The 25,570-nt window shown below is 38.2% G+C and overlaps 1 protein-coding gene across 3 annotated transcripts in view; it reads left to right on the forward strand.

Annotated features, from left to right (window-relative positions):
- kcnab2a (potassium voltage-gated channel subfamily A regulatory beta subunit 2a) overlaps positions 1 to 25,570 on the forward strand; it is an 88,719-nt gene that overhangs the window by 19,835 nt on the left and 43,314 nt on the right. For 2 of the 3 annotated variants that reach the window (XM_030133923.1, XM_030133924.1), the window contains exons 2-3: positions 15,367 to 15,531; positions 18,366 to 18,407. In XM_030133923.1, the coding sequence (XP_029989783.1) occupies positions 15,455 to 15,531; positions 18,366 to 18,407 (119 nt within the window). In that variant the 5' untranslated portion in view covers positions 15,367 to 15,454. The remainder of the gene's footprint in view (positions 1 to 15,366; positions 15,532 to 18,365; positions 18,408 to 25,570) is intronic. The other variant, XM_030133925.1, reaches the window with a different exon arrangement.

The raw sequence follows: 25,570 nt of genomic DNA on the forward strand, positions 1-25,570 counted from the left end.
GGTCTGAAAAAGGCATTACACAGGAATTTCTCAGATAACTTCTCAGCTACAGAATGTATTACTGAGAGGAAGAGCATAGTAACTCACGGGTCAGAAATATTAGAATATTAAAATCTTGCCCCGGGGAAAACTCCACATTTAAATTTACAACAATACTCTTAGACATGTCTCACATCTTCACTGTGCTACACACTGCCTGCTGTTGGCCTCACAGTTTACCAAGGTTAATGTAACACTACAGATGGCACATTGATTCACCGTAACACGTGGACACATTGCACTGACACACAGAATCAAAACAAGCGCTATTACCTTAAAACACATAGATGCCTCTTCTTGTAAAAGTGTTGTTGCTTCTGCCTCGAGGACACATAAATCAGTGTAAACAAACACTTGAACTTCCACAGTGATTGTCTGTGACACAGGCAACGGGCAGGCCAACGGCATTATACGTGGACATGAATAAACAACATAATGTTAACCCTTTATGCCTCAGGAAACCTGGTGCTATTCTCATGCTTGACCGCACAAGTACTAAGGGCTTGTGTAGGTAGTATGATGTAATATGTGCTTGTTTGACGTGTGTTTGTGTTTGTACAGACAGAGACGTAGGGGATGTATAATGAGTGTCAATCTTCTTCCTGTCTTCTTATAGAAACCCAAATAGCTTCTATGTTATAGCATGCTTAGATGGATTCTTACACTACCATACAGTTATTGTGTGGGCACTTACATGTAGCCATTAAGTTTGTCCTACTTTCAGTGTATTGTACATGCTTGCTGCAGTGTGTGTGTTATATATATATATATATATATATATATATATATATATATATATATATATATATATATATATACACACACACACACATACATACAATGCTAACAAACAGCCTATTTGTGACATAGATATAATGTTTTTGCAGTATGCCTATTCAGTTATAACTCATCTTGAGTAAGTTTATTAAAGGGAATATATCACCAAAAATCATGTATTGTGTCTTTTCCTGTTATAAAACAGGTCTGGAACAAGCTCTTCAGGCTTCCAAGAACCATAGAGCAAACTCCCCAAAATCACTGTGACACCCTGGCATGATTTATCACAGTGTCTATATGATTGTATCTATGGCACAGACAGGGAAGGGACATGGGTAACAACTCATTTGCTTTTAAAGCCACAGACACTGAATAGTACATTTGGAACAGGGCTGAAAATCAGGAGCATATAGACATTTTACTGACATGTTTGATGTCAGATAACTTGTTAAAAGCTTTACAATATGTCCCCTTTAAGCAATTAGTTAGAGTGCCCTCTAGAGTATGAGTGCTAGCCACAAAGATACTGTAAGTGAATGTCAAGAGCCAAATCAAGGAGCAGTGTTTTGTTATGAAAAAAAAAAGCAGCTGTGTAAGTATCCTGAGGTGGTGTGTGTGAAAGTGACCCTGCCTAGTCATGCGTGAGTGACTCAGATCTGTACATATATGTGATAAGAAGAATGGAAGTCTGTGCTCTTTATTCTTACATACAGTGGGATTGCATCTGTAGTCAACATCTGATCTAGTGATAACGACAGGAGGATGAAACGCTGCCGACTGTCACTGTCTCACAGCTGATAACCACAGTAAAGGCTGTAACCTCCCTCAGCTGGCATTTAAAGCCTGTGTGAATCGCACATAACTATGTCAGACAGGCAGATTGTCTGTGCTCCACAAGTCTTCAGGGTTTCACCGTCATTTGAAAGGCACAGTATGGAGCCCAGCTGGACTCAAATAGTCTTAATTGTCTGTCTGCCTAGTTTTTTGTCGCACGTGTCTATGTTGATGCTATTCTGTTGTTTTCTATTTAAAATATATTTATTTCTCCATCACTAGGGAAACAAGTTGAGATAGGTAATTATTGAAACTATAGGGATAACTGTTGGGAATGCACTTGTTTTAGGAGGAATATAGCATTGTGCTGTATGATTCTACTTTTGTTGTTTATATTTACACCAAATATCATTCACAACGAAGTTATTTTTCACACAACCAGAAACATATCTGTTGGAAAAAAAATAAATGGTTTCAGTGTTTTTGTTATCTTTAGATACAGTGGTTTAATTTTGTTAAGTAAAATGAGAAAGAAAAATAGTTGCTTACAATAAAAACAGTAAATATTTAGTGACAGTACACATATGACAGTACACATATGAATGCAACAGATGAGACATCTACATTTTCTGTAAGTGAATGGAATATTCAGTGTTTTAATAATGTAAAAGTAGAAGATTGAATATGGATTGTACTTTAGGACATCCTGTCTTTGAATAAATCCCACATTTTAGAGCCAAAATGTTTTTAAATAGACACGAAACTGTAATACATTTCTTTAACTACAGTAACTGTGCTTGTTTTCCTTTGTTGCTGCATGTTATTATTCCTTTTTGGTCTGGGCTGCTGTTTATTTATGTTGGAACAAGTTCAATGGGTATTTTTTTTACTGTGGTGTACTGGGTCCAAAAACAACCAACCATATAATAGACCAGGTTTTGCTCTGATCCCAGATCAGCATAGTTCACTCAAAATATCACTATATAGCTGTAGTCTTTGGTAAGTGTTGTTTGTCTGTGAAACTCTAGATGAGGCTCTAATGTGTTGTTTTTAATAATATTATTATTGTGCATATCGAGTTGAAAAAGAAGGAATTGTATTTCTTAGATAATCTTAAAAAAATACATACTTGTGGCATCACAATTCTCTGCATGTAAGACAAACATGTTCTTATGTGGTTAATTTACTTGCAAATTTTGTAACTATAGAAAAAACATAAAAACACTATATAAGAAACTTTTAAAAATGTGCTTCTTTGCCACATGTATGCTCTGTGTGAATGGGTTGTATTGGTCACCCTTGTCAGCTTTACCAGTCAGAGTTGGTGAAGTAGTGTAGACTGTGTGTGAGATGTGGGTGGTAATACTGTATGTGAAATTTGTCAGTTTGTCACTTTGCCTCAGTTTAATACAGTGACACACTGCCAGCTTGTGTCGTGGATGCTGTAGTAGAGTGGACAAACAAGTTAGGGAGTTGAATACGTTTTGGAACACATTAAAATGGTCATTTTCTCCATTCAGTGGGACAAAGAATAGGAATAAGGATGTGAAAACAAATGTTAAATAATAGGATCATTTCAAATGTTCATTGAGTAATATCTGTGTGGATATGTGATGTTTTTGTTGAAGTGTGGGAGGGGGAGTTTGTCATTTTTTTGGTAGCTGACTGTATTTCTAAGTTTAGGGTAGCCATTGGTGTTAACTCTTAAATTTATTTAACTGTATTTTCTTTTTTTCATGATATTATTTCTATAACAGATTATGTATATGTTAATGGGCCTGTATCCTTTACACCAGAGAGTAATAAGAAGTGTGGTATGGAATGAAGGGTTCTGTTCACATTAGAACTGGAGACATTGTTATAACATGATAAATATTGTAAAAATCCCAGACCCAGGATGCCCAATATCTAATTTTTGACAAAACTTCAAGTGCGTAGTACAAAGATGCAGGGGTCTCCAGAGATGCTGAACAGAATCTAGTCTGCATCACAGTTAAGAGAGGGAGGTGATTTCCTTCTTGTGCAACATTCAACCCTACCAACACCATGACCACACTTGAAATGAAATGTGTGAAAGCACAGGACTACAAGTAAGTGCAAGAAAATACCACTGAGACATCACCTTCTTTTTACACATTCTCAGTTAGTTCCTCAGTGACCTTGCATGGCACACAGAGCTCATCTTGTTCCAGTAAAGTGGCCCAAACTGCTGTGCTGAGAACATCCCATGGCTTAAAGGTTACATGGCTGCTCTTTGCTACCGCTGTGTGTCCAGCCGGAGTTTCCTAGAAACACAGACTGACTAGTGTTGATGAAATCATTGTCAGTAGCGTCAGGTTACAGTGGAAAGTGAAAATGTATCTGTAACCAGCAGCATTGTTTCTACGTATTCTTATGACACCAGTGCCCATGTCTAAACTCAGTACCATTACAGTGAATACAGAAAGCATTGTAAATATTTTATACTTTGAGTAGTTGTACATAGGCTACTGGTAATGGAAAAACTCAGCTTTGCAAACTAAGCAGATATTTTATTAGTACATGGAATTATTAAAGTTCCACTTGGAGGTTAACAATCATTACTTTATGTACCTAAACATATGTGTTCTTTGACATATTACCCAACCACAACTAGGAATGATTATTTGTTACTGACAAACATACTTACACCAACAGAAAGTAATGTGCAACTCCAGGCTGTGTTAAGCCTTGTACATATGACAATGAAATTATGTCAGTCCAAAAAGTTTAATATCGTTTCGGCCTTTCGTCCACATGACACCGGCGATGTTGGTGCCCTGAAACAGAATTTTTGGAGAATGGGTCTTAGAGTGGAAAAATCTCACAACGCCGCCCTTGTGTTGCCATATGGATAGGCAAAACACCACTTTTTGGAAACAATGATGCCATAGTACCACATGACCAAAAGAAGAAAACTCCAGACATAAAAACCGGTAACAACAACAATGGCAGATTACAGAGTTGTGTTTGTGCTGCAGGCGCTGCTAAGTTTATTAGCACTACTACAACAAAACCTGGTAATGCTGTATCTTTGTGTTGTGTTTATGTTTGTACTCAGTGCACTAAAGAAGAAGGACCTCATGCGCATGCTCACTGCATTCTTCTGTGATCTATTTGTGTACTGTGCCACATATAGGTGTGGCATACGTATTACACCATTTTAACCCAGTTTTTCTGCTTCCACCTGGGCGCAGATATTTCTTGAAACGATATGTGTATGGACACCAAACTTTTAGAATTCGCAAAAGAAAAATAACACAAGTGTTGTCATCTGGACGTAGCCTTTCTTTAGTGTTTGTTGGAGGTTAGACAGATAGGAGAGGGAGGGGGAGAGGAAGGGGTCCCAACTAGTGTTATAATAGAGGCCAGTGTGTTTCTCTCCAGACTCTGAGTCTTCAGCTCCAGTGCCAGATGTTCACAAAGTTGGCAAAACTATTCCCTTGGACAGACACCCAGTGTGTGCTGTGAGTAGTTTTAAGTAACTCCCTTATGTGACACAACTTGGCATAGCTTTGGTAAAAGGGTTAGTGAAACAGTGACTTTTTGTATTTATGCTTTTTTATTATTTATTATGTAGTTTCATTTACAGCCCAAATTCCATTTTTAGGGCTCCAGGGCTTGGCCCGTAAGAAATTATTAACATTGCAGCAGAAAGTAAGCTGGCACAGCAGTAAATTCACTTACACTGTCACAACCCTGACAACCCAACATACGTTTAAATAACACATAACATGATAAGGTGAATGGTGACCGTGAAAAACAGAACAGAGATTAACATAATATGGTAAAATGAGCTCTAACAGTTTCACTAATGTCTGTAACTTGTTGATACATAATGGAATCAGACTCACTGCATGATTTCATGGTTGACTGCAATCTGCAATGAAATTACAATGACATCAACACATTTTGCTCCAAGTTTTACAGTTTAAAGCAACTAAACTAAACACTTGTAGTACTGACAGACTCTAAAGCACCATTCTAAACAGATTTAAGGACACCTGCTAGCATAGCCACAGTAATGCTAATGTAGCCACAATGCAGACTAAGAAAGCCTCGACACCAGGAGTTAAAAGAGCTGCTTGGCTGAAAATAACTCTTAAGAAAGACTGATGTGCGTAACAGGATGCACCACCTCTTGTCAGTATTAAAACCTAATATTGGAATTGTGTAGTCTAAAGTTTTGAATAATTACATCAATGTTCACTAGTGTTCAAGTTAAAGTGAATGTTAGAGTATTGAAAATGAAAAGTGACTGTCAAACATTTGGGTTCAACCATAGTTTTTTTTTTTAACATCTTGTATAAATCCAGAAACAATTTTCTCACCTTTAAAATTGTGCTAAATTGTAACAATATTGGAGAATACATACTTCTAACATAAATGTGATATTTTTGTTTTGTTACTTGGAAACAATAACGCAAAACATTATTTTTTACAGCGTGACAAGTAGATGGAATTCACACAGTAAAATATTACTAATTTGCCAGTCATGTGCCCACATTTACCACAATACATGGGAGGAGAAAAGTAAAGGTCTGAATTAGAGGCAGACCACAGTGGGAGGAGTGATGCATAGCTCTGCTGTTTGCAGCACACGGCCTCCCTGGACCATCTTTCTCTAGTGCCTACTCAGCTTTTTCCCTCAATGTCTGCTCAACTGCAGTTTCTCTTCTACTCTCCCCTCCTCTGTCTTTTTCCATTACTTATTTTCTGGCATTTTTTCCCCCATTGCTTGCCTACTCCTCAGACGGTGTGTGTTGTTTGCTTGTTTGACGCTGCTGGCTGCTTCTCCTGGGGCCACTCAGTCTGTTCAAAGAGCCACCAGCCACTTGCTGCATTTTCGCCAGATTTCATTAGGCACTCTGGACCATACTCTCTATGTTTTCCCTATCTGTTAGAGAGAGTATCTGTCAGAGTGGGATGGTAGCACCCTGTGGGCGAATACCGCATCCTGTACAGCTGGAAAATGGAATACTAGATATGTTTGTGGTGGTCTTGTATAGGTTAAAACAGTAGGTGATACAGAAAAAGCCTTTTGAATCATTAAACAGTCTTTGAATGAAATGATGAGGCTTGAGAACAGACAGTAAAAACTGAATATTGAACAGCTATCATCTTCTGCATTGGCCTGTTCGAATACAAAGTAATCCTTATATCCTTACACATAAGCAACTGATAACATTAAAATCAGCAAGATTACAAGCACGATATAGCCTACACTTGTTGTCATTTTCACCGTCTTCAACATTTTTTTTTATTTTTGTAAAGAGGCCTACTTTCCACTCTTAAACTACTACAGGCCAGAATCCACAGCTCATCAGGTAAACAAACATTAAAAGCTTTCCTCTGCATGGACCACTAATGCAATGTGAGTACTATAGAATCTAGTCCATGACATGTTATTAATGGGCATGTTTTTAGTGATCTGCTGCTGTCCTTGTGATCACAACTGGTGAAAGTCTGGATTTTAAGTGTGTTGTTTACCTCTGCCATTCTGTCTGTCTCTGCCTAGCTTGTTTTTGTACCACCTTAATGCTTTCTGCTCACCTATGCAGAAGTAAATATTGAACTCCTCTGTACAGCCTGCTCATGCCCATGTGTCATTACATGTGCAGTGATGTGGATTGTTCTGATAAGCTGCACTTGAACAAAAATAAAACGCAAGGTAACCTATACATATAAACTAGTGTTAAAACCCTAATGGATTCTGAGGTGTGGAGAAAGTAATACTGTAATTGAGGTAAACTTACACTTCTGAATGACTGTTTGAGAACCTACTAGAAAGTCGAGTACACAGGTTTCACAGACTATGTTCAAGTGTTTATGGGGAGTGGTGAGAAAATACAGGCGACCAAGGTTAAAGTGTTTGAGCAGATTCCAAAAGAAGTTATCCTAATGCTACAGTTCAACCCAAAGCTCCCAGGTCTCTGCCCTGTCTCAGTCACTAGCCTGAATGTGGTAAAAGACAGTCACGCATGTCTCTCCAGGTTTATTTGCATTGTCTTTACTCGACTTTGGTGTGCAGATAGACCTGTGATGGACCCAGAACAAGAGATAGATGGTTTCATATTTCTACTGCAGTGTGTCGTTCTGTGCTCCTGCTTCACTGCAGCATGTTCTCTCTCTGCAGTACTCGCAAAGACTTCATTTCAGCTTCACAGGCCTAGAAGGATAGAAGGATAGATAAATAGATTGATAGATAGATGGATACTTTATTGATCCCCAGGGAAATTTAGGCAGTTTACTGTTGCTTGCCAAGTAGCTTGCAAAATTGCAGTTATTCTTTTCATGTTTTTTAAATGGTCTGTAAACCTGACTTGCATTTTGAGTGTATTTCTATAGAAGCTATTGTATAACACTATGTAATAATGTTAGAGGTTGGCTATATGTCAGCACAAGAGCATGAAGAAAATGTTGAGCAAGGACATATTGAGTGCTGATTCATCTTCATGCTGTCAGTAATAGAGACAACCTGGGACCATATATCTAATAGTGGATAATCACCATGTAGAATGAGAGATATGTAGACTTAATGGACATACTTCATAGCTTATTTATGCATGAAGGAGTGGATCGAGGCATCTTATACACAGATATTTAAGGACAACAGACACCTAGTTGTTATGGGTTTGGTCAGTGTAAATTGTATATTGTAATCCACACAGGTTAGTTTAATTTCTTTTGTGCAAGGAATAAGTAGTTGCTCTAGATCTTAAAAGTCTTTCAATATTTACTCGTAAGTGGCTTTAGAAAAAATACACTGGAGTTCTCTTATGGAATTGTCTCCAGCATGTGGTAAATATTTCTCTCTCTCTCTTTTCATATTCAAGAGGAAATTTAAGCTTTTTTTTGGTGTTCTTACTTGGAATACAGTGGCGGCTGCTCGTCTTTCAGAGAGGGGAAGCTCATTGTCGGCTTACATCAAAAAAAAAAAAAAAAAAAGAAGTCAGGTTATTTAAACATAAATTCGGCCCTGCGTTCCTTTTTAAGAAAATGGTCAGTGACCTTATCGTACCAAGTAAACAAGAAAACGTTGAAATTACGTTAAATTGAAACAATAATAATAATAATGATAATAATAATAATAATAATAATAATAATAATAATAATAATAATAATAATAATAATAATAAACTTTATTTGTATAGCACCTTTCATACAGAAATTGTAGCCCAAAGTGCTTCACATTGATTGAAAAAAAATACAATATTAAAATACATTAAGATTTGATTAGAAATACAATAAAATAAAAATAAATATAAAAACAGCGCACATTAAAATATTTGATTATGCATAGAAACAAGGAAGTACAATGAGTGTGTTTTATTTACAGTGCAAGAAATGAACAAGTAATTTTATAGTGGTTTTTCTCTTGATTTCGCAAGCAGAATGCGCGGCGGTATTAAACTGAACTCTGTCAAGTGAAAGAGTATATCTCAAAATAGCTGTCAATCAAATGGGATTCAGTCTTTCGATTGATCCTCCAATCAGCACATGGAAGCCCAGCGTCTGGCCCAGCCGAGGTCCGCCCACAGCTCCATTCACCCCCAGAGACGCCGAGTGTCCAGGGGTGGGACAACACTGTGGCATTTATCCAATTACCGTCCAGTTTTGAGGCAATGAAAAAAACTGTTCCACTCAGTCCCATTGAAGTGCATGGACGTCAGGTTTCTACGGGCAAATGCATTGACCATAGATCGTATGAGAAAACAGCACAACGGGAATGTATGAGAAGTGAACAACATCGAGTCTGCTGATTTGTGATGAAGCTGATTCTGAATGAACTCACCTGTGAGATGAACGTGTTCTAACACATTTGTTGTCAATGAAATGTCAACACAACTGTACATATTTAACCATTTAATTTTCATAATTTTAGGGGAAGCCGAGCTTCCTTTGCAGTCTATGAGAAATCGCCACTGTTGGAATATGAAATTGTACTCCTTCAACTTAGGGGTACTTTTTTTATGTAGTTTTTTTTTTTTTGTTTTTTTTAAAATCACTTTTTGATGAAGCTTTTTCTCTACACATACACATAGATCCAGACTTGCACAAATACGTTTTCCAAACAAAACAGCACTTTGTTGCCATTTGTCACCAAAATTTAGCTATTATGATTTTGTAATGCTTATTGATTAGGCTAGTTGACTGTAATATTAATTAAATTGGTTATAACCACACAATATGTTCTATGTGTTTTGTGGTAAAGTCAAATAACAAACTCAACTATGTACTTCAGTTTTAGTAGCATCTACATGTATCTGTTTACAGGCATAAATAAAGAAGAGAGAATCCATGACATTCACTATGTCTCATTTTGGATTCTTCTGTTAGTACTCTTCCATGTGGCATATTGTGTACACTTATACCTACTTACAGTGTTTGTACTCCATTGTGTAGTGTTATCTCAAATCAAACATGCCCATCGTGCACTTACCAGAAATGACAATTGCAACATTTGTCTTTTTTTTCTTACTTCCATGATTTTTTATTCTTCATTGTAATCATTGTGCAATACATTTTTCTGTTGTTGCCAGTGTCAACACACTTATGCACTCAACATATAACATGTATTGTGAACAGAGACAGTGAAAGATTTTATAAAAACACAGAAAGCAATTCAGTCACCAATGTCACTGTCCCCAATTGTTGTCATCATTATGACTTGAAATGCGTGCACTTGTCTTTGTCTTCCGTATCATGTTCAGCACCCGCTTACATTGTTTCCTTTGTATTGTTCATGTATGTGTATACACATTAAAGCCCGTGTTTGTAAGGAGGTGTTTGAACAATGCAGTTGCTTCTGTATATGGAAAGACAATTTCACAATGGGGACTGCTAGAATGGCTATAGCTAAAAAAAGCCAAACCAAACGGCATGAAATAAGGGAGCTGATGCAGTAAGAATCTTAAGGATTATAACTTTAGTCTAATGCCTTACAGTCGACCTTAACAGCTGAACTCTAATCTATGTTGGCCCAGGCTGATAGGCATGGCTTAAAGTTTGACCATAATATGTGGTAAAACATCTGCAGCTGTCCTACGATTTAATGATTCCTGACAGCAGAGCTCTCAGTTGCGCTTTTTAACTTCTTTTAACTGGGGGAGGAGGATTTGTATCACAAGTTTGCTGTATAAATAGGCTATTTATGCAAATTGCTGTTAGCTTTTTTTCTCTGTTGGCAGCCAGTGACCTGCGCTGTTTCTATAATCAAGGGCCCTCCACAGCTTAACAGAGAGGAGGCCATTTATAAAGCTACAAACTGTCTGTCTGATGATTAGAGACTGAAGATGATGCACTGACATGGATTTACATCTTTACATGGTTGTGACTTTTATCCTGTGATGAATGTCGCTGAGGAAGAAGAGGAGATTCCGTCTGAATCCTCTTTGTAGCTTGATGGAGAATGAGGTTAGGTCAGCTTTTCTCTCGTTCTCTCTCTGCCTGACTGAACTCCCATGTAGGATATCCCCAGCAGTTGTCGTCTGTTAGCCTGTCTCCCTCTTCCGCAACCATCTGCTCGGGTCCTTGTGTTTTCCGCAGCTGCCAACATACTACACAACACCGTGCTGTGCTTTCCAGGCCAGCACTGCCTGCCTGCCTGCCTGCCTGCTTTCCTTTGCTCACGTAAGCCCTGTCTCAAGAGGGAATTCACTCAGGCTGGGTGTAGGTGGATTTATGGATGGAAAGCATGAAGAGCAGCCTTTTGTGACTCAATTTTGCATTTTATTTGGAAGAGACTTAGGTGTATATGAGACGAGCTCTATGACTATGGAGATGTGTGCTTATAATGACTTCGGCTTGTCTGGTACTACATGGCAACGTCACCCCAGTACTTTCAGTCTTTCATATTTACTGTGACTTCTGACATAAAAATCTTTATTTTATAAGAAAAATAACAGTTTTAAAACCCATCAGGCCTTCATAACCCAACCACTGAATGAGCACAAATTCAGTCATTCATAAGCAACCATGTATCACACCATGAATGTTCAGCCTTATAAGCCATGGCATATCTTGCTGTTTTTTCTTAGTGGAATCTAGAGAAAAAGCATCTGCAAAATCTGTTTTTATCAGTATTGCTGTTTCTTAAAAATTATATCCATTGTATCGAGTTGGAGAGAAATTCTTACAAATAATAATTTAGTATAGTTGGAGAGCTGTTTATACTTTAGGGTGTGTTATGATCCCCACTTACATGGCTGTGTTGCTGTGGGTATGTAGTAACATGGCACCTCCTTTGAGAAGATAAAATACAAGTGAAGATGCCATTCTGAAGGTTTGTAAAATGCTTAGAGACTGATTTGTCTGTTTTTGACATAAAGCCTATTTTAGTTTGAAATGTACAGCTTCTTCAAAATGTAACTTTTTTGGTGTTTTCAGTCTATCTTGAAATCTTCAATACCTGTTATCTTGAGATGTAGCTTAGGAACATGGTCACACCCGTTTTTGTTTTCCTTTTTATTCTCTGTCTTTCACTTAAAAGTTTTAAGATGTACATTTAAAATGGAAAAACAAGGGGAAGTAGGAGAGTTGCAGTCCACCGCCAAGTCCATTCTCACTTGGTTTTTCTTTGTGCTTCCTCTGTCTCTCTGTCTGCAGTTTTAATCTGCAAAGTGCACCTTGGCCCATTAGTGCAGTAAATCTGAGCCCTCTAACTTGAGCCAGGATGAGTCTGTAGTGTACCGCATTGCTGCAGTCAGCAGCATCCTTTCCAACTGCAGCTCACTACAGGCATCCCTGTGAGACTGCTGCATTGCTCTACAATGTGCTTCAGTGATCAGGTGTAACGTAAAATATTTTGTGCAGTGTTCAAGTAGGACATAGACAGCTGATAACATAGTACATTACACTGTGGAGTGGTTAAAGTAAGCACTATAGCCTAGAGGCACCATGTGGTAATTTTCCTAGTTTACACAACCGTGCACTAATTGAGCCGGCCAGGATTAACTTCACTATTCATCTCCATAGTGCATCACTGTACATAGGACCTTTCTGATTTGTGATGTAATGCACCAGTCTTTGGTTGTATGGTTTTGGCCTGTCACTAATACAGTTTTTGTGAATAATAATCAGTCATCTTATTCTTTTGGCAAATTGAAATGTCCATGGGGTTGGTTGAAACTTGTGATATTTTCTGTTTAAATTACTATTTTGTCCTCGTGTCAAACATGATTGCATCTGTAATCTTCATAAATACCTTCTTTCTGCTTTGTAATTTTCTTGATAGACAATGATAAAGCAGCGGCTGAGCAAGTAAGTTGGATTTTAGTGACTTAATTTAAACAGTCTAATTTAGAGTTGTAACTTAAGGCATTTGTACTTAGATAGGTTATTCTGTTGAAACTGATGAAACAAAAGTCTGTTCATTCTGACTTTCTTGTTTAATCCATTTTACTTCTCTAATTTTGTTTCTAAATAAGTATAATTTGCTCTTGCTGTGGAACACACTTTTCTTCATTGCAAGTTTGTGTTTACTTAAGTCAAAAGTTTTATCAACAAACAATATTATGGATTGGGTAGCAAACATTTTATCTGTTTTCTAGGCTTTTTTTTTTTTTTTTATATGTTAGAAGCTCATAATCCTAGTGCAAGTAAATGGTTATCTGCAGTAGTGCCTGGCTCAAAAGAAGTCTTCTTTCATACTACGCGCCCGACCGCCTGTGACCTCTGATTCACAGTAGTGACAGATGATCCAGTTGGAGTTTGCTGTGCAGTGCAGTAGATCTTCTATTTATCCATCAGGGTCATGTCATCATCATCTTAAAGCGGGAATGACGATTTCCCGTTTTGGCATGAATGTAATAAATGGGCAGGGAGCGTTAAATGAGGCCTTGGGAACATGGGACTCCTTATTCGCTGCCTGGAAATTGATGGGAGGAGAAAGTCACCTTCATGTTATCATTATGATGTCAGTTACAAGCCATGACTCACGTGAGTGCAGCCACTGGTGAAATAGGGTAGCGGAGGCTGCTCAACCCTCAGTTGTGTTAGGCTGACATAGATGCCACTCTGCTGCTTTCCACATTTTACCCACACTGGAAATTGGGCTGCAACCTTGCCAGTGCTTTTCCTCTCCTGCTCTGATAATTGCTATTTAACGTGTGTTAATTGCATCTGTGTATACTTGCAACCCTCGGTGATGCCCAGCTCTCTAGCTAACCCTCTACAGCAGTGGCCTGCTTCTTGGGCAGACACTTTGAATTATTCATAGAATCATGTCGCTTTCAGCACCAGATAAGCCATAGTTTGCTGCTGTGTGCTCACATATGAACAGCATTTCAGAGCTGTAGGATCCTGAGGTGTGAAGTTCATATCTGTATATGTGCCATTTGTTTCTCACTGTGGGATTTCCCATAGATTGTATTGTGTGGTTATATTCTATTTTACGATTGTCCTTTTCTCTGGTAGTTGTTTGCATTGCTTCAGACTTAAATTCTCAGGCTTTACTAAAAAGAAACTGAAATTCACAGCTGTTTGAAGTACAGATGTTACACTGGTCTGATTTATTCATTCAGCTCATGTCTGCAGAGTAGGGATGTGGCTCCATCTAGTGGCCAAAGTATGTATTTATTTTAAAGGCGGTCCTCAATAATCCCTTTTTTGATCATATTTTTTGATGTTTAGTTCATGTTCATGCTGTGCAATTTTAGACTTGTTGCCAGTTAGTTTGTGATGCTTTTTGTGTAGTTTTATTGTAAATAAAAATTAATCTAGTCCCATTAAGGTGAGTGACTGGATTCTTGTGCAGATCCTTTTATGCCTTTATTGAACAAATGCACCAATTACAAAGTTCTGGGCCCATACTTATTAAAAATAACAATATATAAATTCCCAATGTTTTTTTTTTGTTTATTTTATTTATTTGTTTTTTATTTATTTGCCATTTCATGTCAAGGAAAGAAAGGAAATCTTTGCAAGGAATAAAAAACAAAAAAGCAGTGGTTTAAGGTTGTTGAGGCTCTTTTTACACTGTTTTTAAATGAGCACAAATCCATCTCAAATTTTTGGAACAACCTTCAATATAACAGGACAGATATACATCAGCCACTGCCATTGGTAACATGATGTGTCATTTGCCAAGTCATGGCAGTCAACAAGGCCAATATTAATATTCAGCCATTATATTAGTGCATCCTTGCGTTATTATGATAGTAGAGAGGAGTCAGGAAATGAGAAATGATGTAGAACAGTGCAAATTATAATCAGAGTTTAATCACTCCATTGTGTTACTGGCTTGGAAGGAAGTATTATCCCTCTGGTGTTAATACAGGTGCATATTTTTATGTATTTTCCAGTTTATATTTGCATATTATAGCATATATTATGTGGCTATAGATTACTGGATATAATCACAGTTAACATATATGGTAAAATAAAATGAAACGCAGTGATGTATGGGAACTGTAAGCTCTTGTCAATCATTCAACCTTATAATAGTAAAAAAAAATATATATTTTTGGTACACTCGCTGAGATGTGTAATAAATACTGAAAAACATAATATGTGTGCAGTTGGACACGAGTCACCTATTTATAATTAACACAAACCAACTATTAGAGCCAGGCCAGCAGGAAATTTCACCTTCTTACATTGCAAAGCTACAGACAGCAAATACCTGATTTGCTGCCAAAGCTTTGCAGGAGCTCTCATAGCACGCCTGAGACATCCCAAGTTGTTGGAAATATTACAGTCATACAGTTGCTGCTATGAAAGTTCCAACCCCTGACTGACTGGCTTTTCTCTTTTTAGAGGCCCTAAGCGGTGATAGACTGTACCCTGTGGTCTGAGAGAAACACTTCCCCCGGCAGGTTGGCCACATCCCCTCCCTCCTGCCCCCATGTATCCCGAATCGACCACAGACTCACCTGCTCGCCTCTCCCTCCGACAGGCTGGCTCACCAGGCATGATCTACAGGTAAGTTACTCGCTGTATTCTGGATACAAGTGCACACATAAATCCTGTTGTATATGGCAATAGTAAAGACCTAATCAGTCAGGTTGGTTTACTTTATTGTCCTTTAATTCACTTTATAAGACCTCTGCTTTTTAAGAATCCCTGGACAATCCTTTAAAACAAAATGTTTTAAAATTTAATTAAATTATTATTATTATTATTATTATTATTATTATTATTATTATTATTATTATTATTATTATTATTATTATCATATTAAATAAATAAAAAATAAAACAAAATGTATTAATAACCAGTAGGCTCCACATTCTAACAGATGTAACAGTGTCCCCCTATTACATTATGTTCATTCCTAAAGACTTTAGCATTATGTCTCTAATCAGATCTCTTTCTTAGGACACAACCCATTCCTGTCTCCACCACAATCATAGTTAAACTTAGTTAGAGGCACTATTTATACACATTGTCCCTAACCTGGGAAGTAGAGAAATGCCTCAGTTTTTTGGAACATAGAGCACAATCACTAGAAGATATCACAGGCTTTTTCTGTTTTATGTGTTGTATTAACGGAAAGGAAACTGCAGATAACCACCTATTGTCACTCTTGACAAACTTGTACAGATCTTGCACTCTGATGCTTCACCAGTATGTGGCATCAGAGACTTCTGTGCCTGTGTCATGAAAAAGTATCTGTTTCACTCTCCTTCTCAAGCATTCTTAAGCTTATGTTTCTATGGAGTGTCTTTCCTGTGTTTTTTCACTAACATGGTTTTTCAGTTTGACAGCATTATTTCATTTTTTCCATTGCTTTCCCTCAAAACCATCTTTCCTGAATAGCCTCTGACTTGCTCGTGTGTAGATGTGCTTTGCACCTTCTCAAAACTGTTTGTGTGCACTGAGATAAGCTGTTGTTTGAACAAATGTCCTACGTTTCAGTTGGAGCCTTTTCATTCTCAGGTCTCAGTTTTGCTCTGGTTCTCGGATTTTTGTGAAGCAACCCTGCCAAAATTCTCTCTCGTAGAATGTAAGGTGTGATGTTCTTACTGTTTCCCCTGTGGGCATTTATTGATTCATCCATCCGCCCTGCAGGCCATTTATTCTCTTGTAGGGCATTTGAATAATACACATACCAGTGTCCATATTTTTAACTGTAATAGCTACGTACATAGGTTAACTCGATATAACACCAGCCTTGAGATGGGAGATTTGTGTTGCTGAGGGATGCACTAGACTCCTGCTCCTGATCTATCCATTATTAAGGTCATGTAGGTGATGTAATTTCCTCCTGTAGCTACACAAGGGGAGGGCGAGGTGCCATAGGGCTGCTATATGTATCCAGGGAGGGTGAACGTAGAAGAATCCATTTCAGCACCAACTACCCGTAGGGATTCTGTAGGAGGTAATGTGAGCACACCCAAAAGGAGTGAAAATTTCATGAGTCTGTATCATACCTGGCATTCTGAGTGGTTCAGGAAGGGTCATAACAACCCCAGAGTGGCAGCAGAAATCTGACTGAAATTTTACAGAAGCTGGCCGAGTGCAAGGATGGAGACTCAAACTGAATTTGTGCAAGCACCATCTCAGCACGGACAAACAGTTTTGCGCAGGTGTTTTGCAAATTTGTATATGAACAAAACTGAAAACATTAATGTCGTGATAAATCAAATGACTATTATCCAGAATGAAAATCCTCCATATGGTTTTGATTACTTTCATTATAGAGGTAGATGGGTTTATGCAGCAAACAATTAGTAGACAACAATTCAGTTAACTCTTTCATGCATAGTGGTCACTACATTGTACAGCTATTCAAAACTGTTCTCCTATACATTCATGGATTTTGTTGTTTTAGTTCCATATCAGCCAACACAGTGGACGCTTATGTATCGTCCCATACACTGACATTCATACCGTTACTGTAACTTTCCTGTTCTTGATAAATCTGATCTGCAGTAACATGTTTGAGTGTAAATCAGTTGTTAATTGTTATTAGACTGTGATTAACAGGGTTTTTTTTTAACAAAAAGTTGTTTTTTTTGGCATATTATCTTAGTGTGTAATAACTAGTATTATAGTATGTTAAAAATGTGAGAAAACATCAGATTAGCAGCATTAAAAAATATATATTTCATAGTTTTTACAGTTTGTCAGTAAATGCATGTTTCTTTGCTTCAAAAATGAAACGTATGGTGTCCAGTTGTGTGGACATTTTTGTAACCATGAAAAATAGGTTCATAAAAAAATATCAATCGCATTGTTTTGTTTCATGCCTAAAAAGAAATAAAAACACTCAGGGAAAAAAAAAAACTTGATTAAGGTTCTCATAATTTATGCATGAAAGGGTTAATGAATAACTATTTTGATGACTATTTTTTAATTTTGTTACAGAAAACAGTAAAAGTTCTGTCATTCCACCCCCATAGATATGTTTTCTGGTTACTTTCCCATTTCTGATGTTTTATAAATCAAACAATAAATGGCTTGATTGAGAAAATAATCAATAAAGTAATCTACAATGAACATAACGATTAATTGCAGCCCTGTCTCTTCATGAAAGATCACTCCATCAATGTGTGATGAGGCTATTAGATGCAGAACACAGAGATGAAACTTTACACTTTAATTAGAGAATTCCACATCATGTCTGTGTTTGTTGTTGTTGATCTGTTCTTGTAAATTTCCACCCCTTCTACATTTACTTGTCTTTGGCAGTCAGTCACCATTCCTTGTCACCCTCATGTCTGTGTCTCCTATTCACTACTACTAACTTCCTCCCTTTCCTGCTTATATTAACTGAAGCTTTCCTGTCTTTTCCTTTGGCACACCGTCTTCAGTGCTCGTTATGGGAGCCCCAAACGACAGCTGCAGTTCTACAGGTACCTGTCTGTCTATCTGCCACAGCAGTTTAGCACTTTTCTTTATATATCTTTTTGTACACATGTATGCTGCAGAATTTGCACAGTATACCTCTAAAGCATTTGTGTTTGTCATCCTATGAAACAGGTTTTATTTCATTATAATAACCTTGCTCTAGTGTCTTGCTGTTCTGTCATTTAAAACCGTGCGTCCATTAGTAAACCACTGCAGTACAGACACTTATCATCTACTCTTTAGCTGGCAATGCACTATCCCGCTTAAACCTGATAGGGGTGGTGATGGATTTTGTTGCAAGGTTGCTCACAAAACCTTCGAATCAACAATAACCGAGTGCAAATGTTTTTTTGTGTTTTACTTTTTTCTCCACAAGCGACACTTGAGACATACCGTACCTTTAGCATGTGACTAAAACAGCTTTTCCAAGCATTTTACAGCTGATTCTCAGACACCAGATTGATTATGATAACACGATGAAGCAGAAAGTAATTTCCTTCATTAATCATGTCATTATATTCTGTTGAGTACACCTTCTCAACCTCTGGATAGTTCAGCACATTCTGTCTTGTTAAGGAAGGCAGACAGACCATTTTGATCATTGTTTGGGTGAGATGATATTCTTAGTGTTATGCGAGCTGGTACTCTCACTCTTCCAGTAGTGAGCTTTTAGACGGCCTGTCTTTCAGCCGCTCCAAGACGGATCATGTTTTATCATCTCATATCAGGACCTGTTCTGCCGATCCAGCATTAAAAAAAAAAAACCCTGACTGTGTGGATGTGCTTGTAATGAGCTCACTATTGGATTTTTATCTTGGCGCCTTGCACATTTCTGTCCTTTTAAAGTGCAAACAGTCCCAGTACCTGCTTCCCTGGCCTACATGAGGGGGATCGATGAAGCCCCCCACTCCCACAACAGAACAGGCTAATGCTGGGAAATGAAGTCTGTTTTCAATCTTTTCAACATTTTAACTCATACATTTTGTCAGTAACCATGATTACTTTCACACGTCATTCACATTTGTAAATGAGCTCTCACTGATCCAACACCTTTTAAAAAATTAAACCACATTTGACTTTATATGGGTAGAGTTTTATGGTCCAGTGTCAGAGATGTGTGAGATCTCTTTAGCCTTGATGAATCTATGCCTAGAATGCTTTTAGCAAAGTATTTCCGGCTCTGTCTATCGTTAACCCATTTTACGGTTTTCAGGGGACTGAGTGCTTTTCTGATGATGAAGGTCACAGGCTCTTGACCACTATGCTTTTATTGGTGGAATTTTACTCCCCTATGGAGAAGAAAGAAAAAACAAAGTAAACAGATGCTGTAAAAATGAGCAGGTCAACATTCCAAAACCTTTCATTGAAAAGGGAATAAAAGATGTATGAAATAAGAGGCCTGAGTTTTTATTTACAGTTTAATTAGGATAAAATCTCGGTGGTCTAAAATAACTTAATGAATGGTACCTTGGGTGGTATCATTATATTAAACAGACACTACACTGTCACATTGAAGGATTATGAGAAAAGCATATACCCTGAAAGAACCAGTTAATAGGGAGCAGCCACCCTCAAGAAAGGGTAACATTAAAAAGAGGGGTTCAAGAGTTGTAAATGTGTAAACAGTCATTCCTAAAATGTTGTCATAATGGTGAGGTCTTTGCAAAATTACATATATTATACAAAAAAAAAGTAAAATTATATTGAGAAAAATGTTCAAACACCTTCATTCAACTGGATATTTTCTGTAAAATGGGTAAAAATGAGTGTCAGACATTTGTAGCATTGCTGCTCCTGGTCCTATGTCTGCTCTAAACCCTGTAATGAATCAAAAAAGACTGACCAGATAGAGTCGGACTGCGCTGTTTGGTGAAAACGATCATGAGTCATGACAGCAAGTTTAGTGTGCTTCCTATGTTCTCCAGGAAAATACAGAGTACTGATCATCTTGAAATGTGTAATTTTTTTTCCCATGTCAATCTTAAAAACTTAAACCAGCATCAAAATAAGACAAAACTTCCAACAAAAAAATGTAATGGTTTTATTTTTGCACTCTTTACACACTGCTTGCATGGTATCACTAAATCCACAATATTATCACACATACAGTGGATCATTTTGTACTTCAGAGTGCTTAGACTGACATTGTAAATTGATGAATTGTGCAGCTCTAAGATAGAGTTTACTGTGCTTGGAGGATTTTTGGTGCAGGGTTGCAATTTGGGAGTACCCAGCTCCAAAAATACAATATGCAGTCAGAGGCAGATGGTGAGCATTTGTAGATTATATGTACGTTGTAATGATTTAATGTATAATTTACATATTTATATAAATGCATCCAGTTTTGATCCTCAGTGATTTATCCATTAGAAGAGATGAGAAAATGGGATGTGTAGTTAACAAGACCAACTCAAGAATGACTGGACTGACTTATTGTATGATGTTTCTGCGCTCATGGTCATATTTATCATTCTTGATTGTGACCTTGAACTGTGCACAAGGTTACTGAGGCTCTGCAGCACGCTTAACTGATGTGGTTTTCACAGTGGCTTGGTTAGATCGTACTTAAATATGTTTTGTGGTTTGTCCTTTTTTGTGTGTCTAAATGTACATTGTGTATGTGTGATTGTGTGTGTGTTTGTGTGCGTTACATATGCACTCAAACCCTCATTAGTGTCCAGCTCTTAGAATTCTTTCCTGTGGAACAACAATCACAGGCTTTTAGTGCAAAAGCTTTAGTGAATAATTCAGTGCTGATATTATTTGCTGCCGTTAGCAGAAACAAGACGGGCCACTAAACGACATAAATGGATTTCTTTCTTGAGATCTCACAGGGAGGGGAGGAGGTGTTGGTTGTGTTGATAGAGTATGGTCCAAGTGGTGAGGGGAGGGAAGGGATGCACTCTGTTATTCACTAATTGGTTTAGACATTTCCTCGTAAGACACTCCCAGTTTGGGTGGACCCGCTTCATCACTGTCTGCAGTGTGTGTTTATAAGAGCAGACTGGAACCCCACAACCTCGCTCATGAGCCGACCCCCAAGAAATCGGGTGAGTTTGAGGAAAGATTTGTGTGGCGGTTTTTGTATGTTTTTGTGTATGACGGGTTGGCAAACTGATGAGGCGAGAGCGTGGGTGTGTAGGTGCATGCTGCCTAGCTTCAAGTCTCCTCCTATATTTATCTGTTCTGCGTAGAACCAGCTGTTTGAGAGAACTCTGATGATATCCCAGAATTAATGTAGAAGTTATGAAAGACTGGAGTCATGTCAGTGACTGTATAATGGTGGAATAAGGACAGCTTGGCAGTTAATTCTTTGTCAAAATATTAATAATAACATTGTGGTATTTATAGGATGTTAAATGTTTAACATAAAAAAATTACAAGATAGGAGGTATGTATGTATGTATGTATGTGTATATATATATATATATATACTTAGATTGTTACCACTAAAAATAATACTTTTTGGAGGAGTTTAATGTCAGTGTTGTGATAATTCTGTGGGGTGTTTGGTCCAGTGGCTGGGAAGAAGAGACTGCATATTACAAGTAAAATAAAGTAACTGTTATTGGGAATAGTAAGATGCAGTGCAGAGTGTCATCTTGATATTAGAAATTAGCGATGTTTTTATTTAAATGCAAATTTTACCTTGATCTGTAATCTTTAAAATAATATTTTAAATTTTAGATTGTAAACATGATCCTACATCTCAAGATTATAGACATAAAAATGAAGCATGTTTTGGTGACATTTAAATATTGGTACAAAATGTAATTTTAAGATGTGTTTAGAGTTTTATTGGGTTATTATATATATGCTATTATTGTATTTTCTTTTATCAGAAGAGCAATTTTCATAGAGTTGGTAAATTTAAATGTATAATATTCCTATTTTTTAGATGGGAATCCTATTTTAGAATCAGCTGCATTGTAAATGCAGTTTTCCATTACAAGGAAAGTAGCTGGTGTGGTCAGCGCTCACTACTGGAGACTAGCACCTTCAGCATCAAGTTGCATTCTTGCACAGTGCTGCCCTCTGTTGAATCCATACAGAATAATACTTCTCACATGCAGATTCACAGTGGTGAAGTATGTGTTACTGTAATTTAAAGAAACACAATTGTGCCGCAACAAGGAAGACAACACAGCTAGAAAACTGTATTTTTAAGCAGCCAGTGTGGTTGCTGTTGGCTCCCTGGATCCTGGACACCAAAGAAACAACATGACCTTAGAGATCAAATGCACATTTGTTGTACTATGAAGTGTTTGCTTATTAACAACAAATACAAATATGGAACAACTTTATTTAACTCCAAGGGGAAATTTGTTTTCACCAGCTCAAGAAACAAAAAGAAAACAATATTGAATAAATAAAGGTGGAATTAAAAAAAAATAACAATTCAATGAAAGTTTAATAACCTGTTTAATAACCTCCCAGCTATTTTTTCCCCAAATGCAAATGTTGTGACTGTTTCTGTGGCCTGGACACAAATAATTGTATGGACTGCTGTCAGACTTTTTCTTGAGACTCTCCATCCAGTGATAATCAAAAGTTAGAGTAAAAATGAGTTGCCTCCTGTTGCTTGGTGCATGTTTGAATGTCTGCTCTCCATAGATAGCATGTTCCCTCTTTGGTTCTGCTCCTTAATCACCAGCAAGTCACCTGAATGCTCCCTATCCGTGTAACCCTGCCATTGTGTACCTGTCAGGGGAGGGTGGTGCTGGGCTATGTTGTGCGACTCTGATTACAGGATGCATGGCCGTGTGCTGCCCCAAGCAGGAGAGCTCTTTTTTATGGGAGCAGGTGCTATTTAAGGAGGTGGCTGTACCCTGCCGGCTCCTCGCTCCGTCCGTGTCCCTACTTTATTCTGGCTCTTAACTGCACGGTTTGCCTCAGCATCACAAGGAGGAGGAGAAGTAGGGGGGGGGCATGTTTGCGGGTGGGTACGCCGGTGGTCCCCGGGGGATCCCGGGGAGGCGCAGGTCCAGTTATTGTCCTCCTGAAAACCTGCAGATCCCCAAACCGGCAGCGCCAGGCACCGGTGTTCGGAAGAGCAGCAGCAGTGGAAGTGGCAAGATGCTGTCCATGTCATACAGCGAGAGCATCCGGAGCGGGATAAACCGCTACCACTCGGACCAGGGGCTAAATCAGCCACCGGCAAGGCCGACTGACCAGGCAGAGCTGCAGAAACTCCGGGAACAAAGAATAGCTGCCCAGATTAAGAACATGGAGGACTTCCTGAAGATGAATGGCCTGGCTCTGGAAGAGTGTGTCTCTTTTCAGACAGGCATGAAGTACAGGTAAGAGCGAGGCAGAGCTTGACAGGGATTCAGGTACTTCAGAGATGTTGGTGGGTGCTGACAATCAGCAGGTGAGAGAAACTTTGTTGTCAGTGGAGCTCAGATGCTTTCAAGTCCTCTGAAGTGTTGGGAACTTGCCAAAAAGTTTTTCTATGGATTGACTGAGCTACTGTTGCAATGTGTTTTATATTTGGTTGTCCTCAAAATAGCCACGTTATATCTTTCTAATTATTTCGTAACATAAAATGTCACTGGAAACAAATGAGCAGTTGGAGCGTCTCTCTGTTCCTTCTTTGTTAATATCAGTATTGTATTCCTCTGTCCTCTGGTCAGACTGCACTCATGCAAAAGTACTGGGGCTCAGGTTTTATTTTCATCATCTAGGTCGGTGGCATATTTGCCCAACTACATGGGAAGGACAGACTGCTCCGTAAGGAGTTACCTGGCCCCTTAAAAACTCACTCACACTTCCTTTTCTTCTCCCCTTCAACGCAGGGGTAATCTCACTTCTTCTCCGGCCATGCATTCCTGTTGGTGTACAGAACAATTTAAAGTGTTGAGGGATGTCAGTAAAATGTACATAAATGATAACCTTTAAGCTGTGATGTTGTTCAGTTGACAGTTATTGTCGTTCTCTGGTGAGCATTTTTAGGTCACAGTTTTAGGTGACTGAAGATGAATACTAAAAGCTGTCTTGGCCCGAATGGAATATGAAAGTGAAGGACATTCAACAAGCGCAGATCTCTACCAGCAGTTCGCTTTTCTTCTCATTTGTCAATATTAAACCCCAAAAACACAACAAATTATGACCAATGTTTTCCTCCTTTTTGTCCTTTGGGCTTACTGGTTAATGATACTGACCGTGGTAAGAGAGGTCCTCTAATATGTCAGCTGGTCATATATTTTTTCATATAACTGTTACTGTTTTAAGTTAGTTCAAGTCAGTCCCTCATCAGTGTTAAAGAATTGTCTCTTGTTCAGATCCACCTACCCTTCTACTAAGTTTCATGAAAATCGGTCAGGTAGTTTTAGCATAATCCTGTTGATATGCAGATGATCTTACATAGTGGAGGGACCACATAACCTAGGCAGAGAGAAACAGTAGCTGCATACAAACAAGCTGTCATAGTGGATTTTAGAAGCACCGTAAAGACCAGCAACAGACATACAATTTTAAACACCGTGACTGGAAGGCAGTTATATTATTTAATGGGCTGTTGCTCGTCAAAAGATTGAACCTGTGCAGCAAGGTTTAACGGCTGTTGTGTTGGCTATTAAGGTCTGTTTTGCCGATGTTGTTATTATCATGAACATGGATAGCTTTCACCAAACACAGGCATGACTGCTGTTGTTTTTGAGACGCACCATTGACTGGAACGTAGGTATGTCTGGCTGCGGTTACCATATCTGGGATGACCAAGTTTTACTGTTGTCTACTGGCAGTGTTGAATGTCACCACCACTGGCATCTTACCTTGTCCATAGTTACCTCCCTGTGATGTAAAACTCAGTCACTGGCCCATGACGAGCTTAGTTGCAGCTTTGAGTGTGCATGTAGAAAGGGACTTTAATATTGCAAAGAGCTTGTGTAGTTCTTTATTTACCGTCTCCTACAATGGGTATCCATGTTAAAGTGAGGTAACTGTAATCAGGCAGGTCTAGTGTAATTTATATTATTTCTGTACTGTGTTTAGCCTTTGTTATCGGTTTACCACAAAAGTATTAGCTGTTCAAATAGAGGAAATCCTACCAGCATTCACTGTGTCTAGTAGTGTGATCACCTGCAATTCTGTAATTAGTGCTGCAATTGGGTCAGCAAGTACATGCAACCTCTGACTCAAACTCATCATTATTTCAGGTCTGCGGTTA

This window comes from Sphaeramia orbicularis, chromosome 5, assembly GCF_902148855.1.
Source record: "Sphaeramia orbicularis chromosome 5, fSphaOr1.1, whole genome shotgun sequence".
In the NCBI taxonomy this organism is placed as follows: Eukaryota; Metazoa; Chordata; class Actinopteri; order Kurtiformes; family Apogonidae; genus Sphaeramia; species Sphaeramia orbicularis.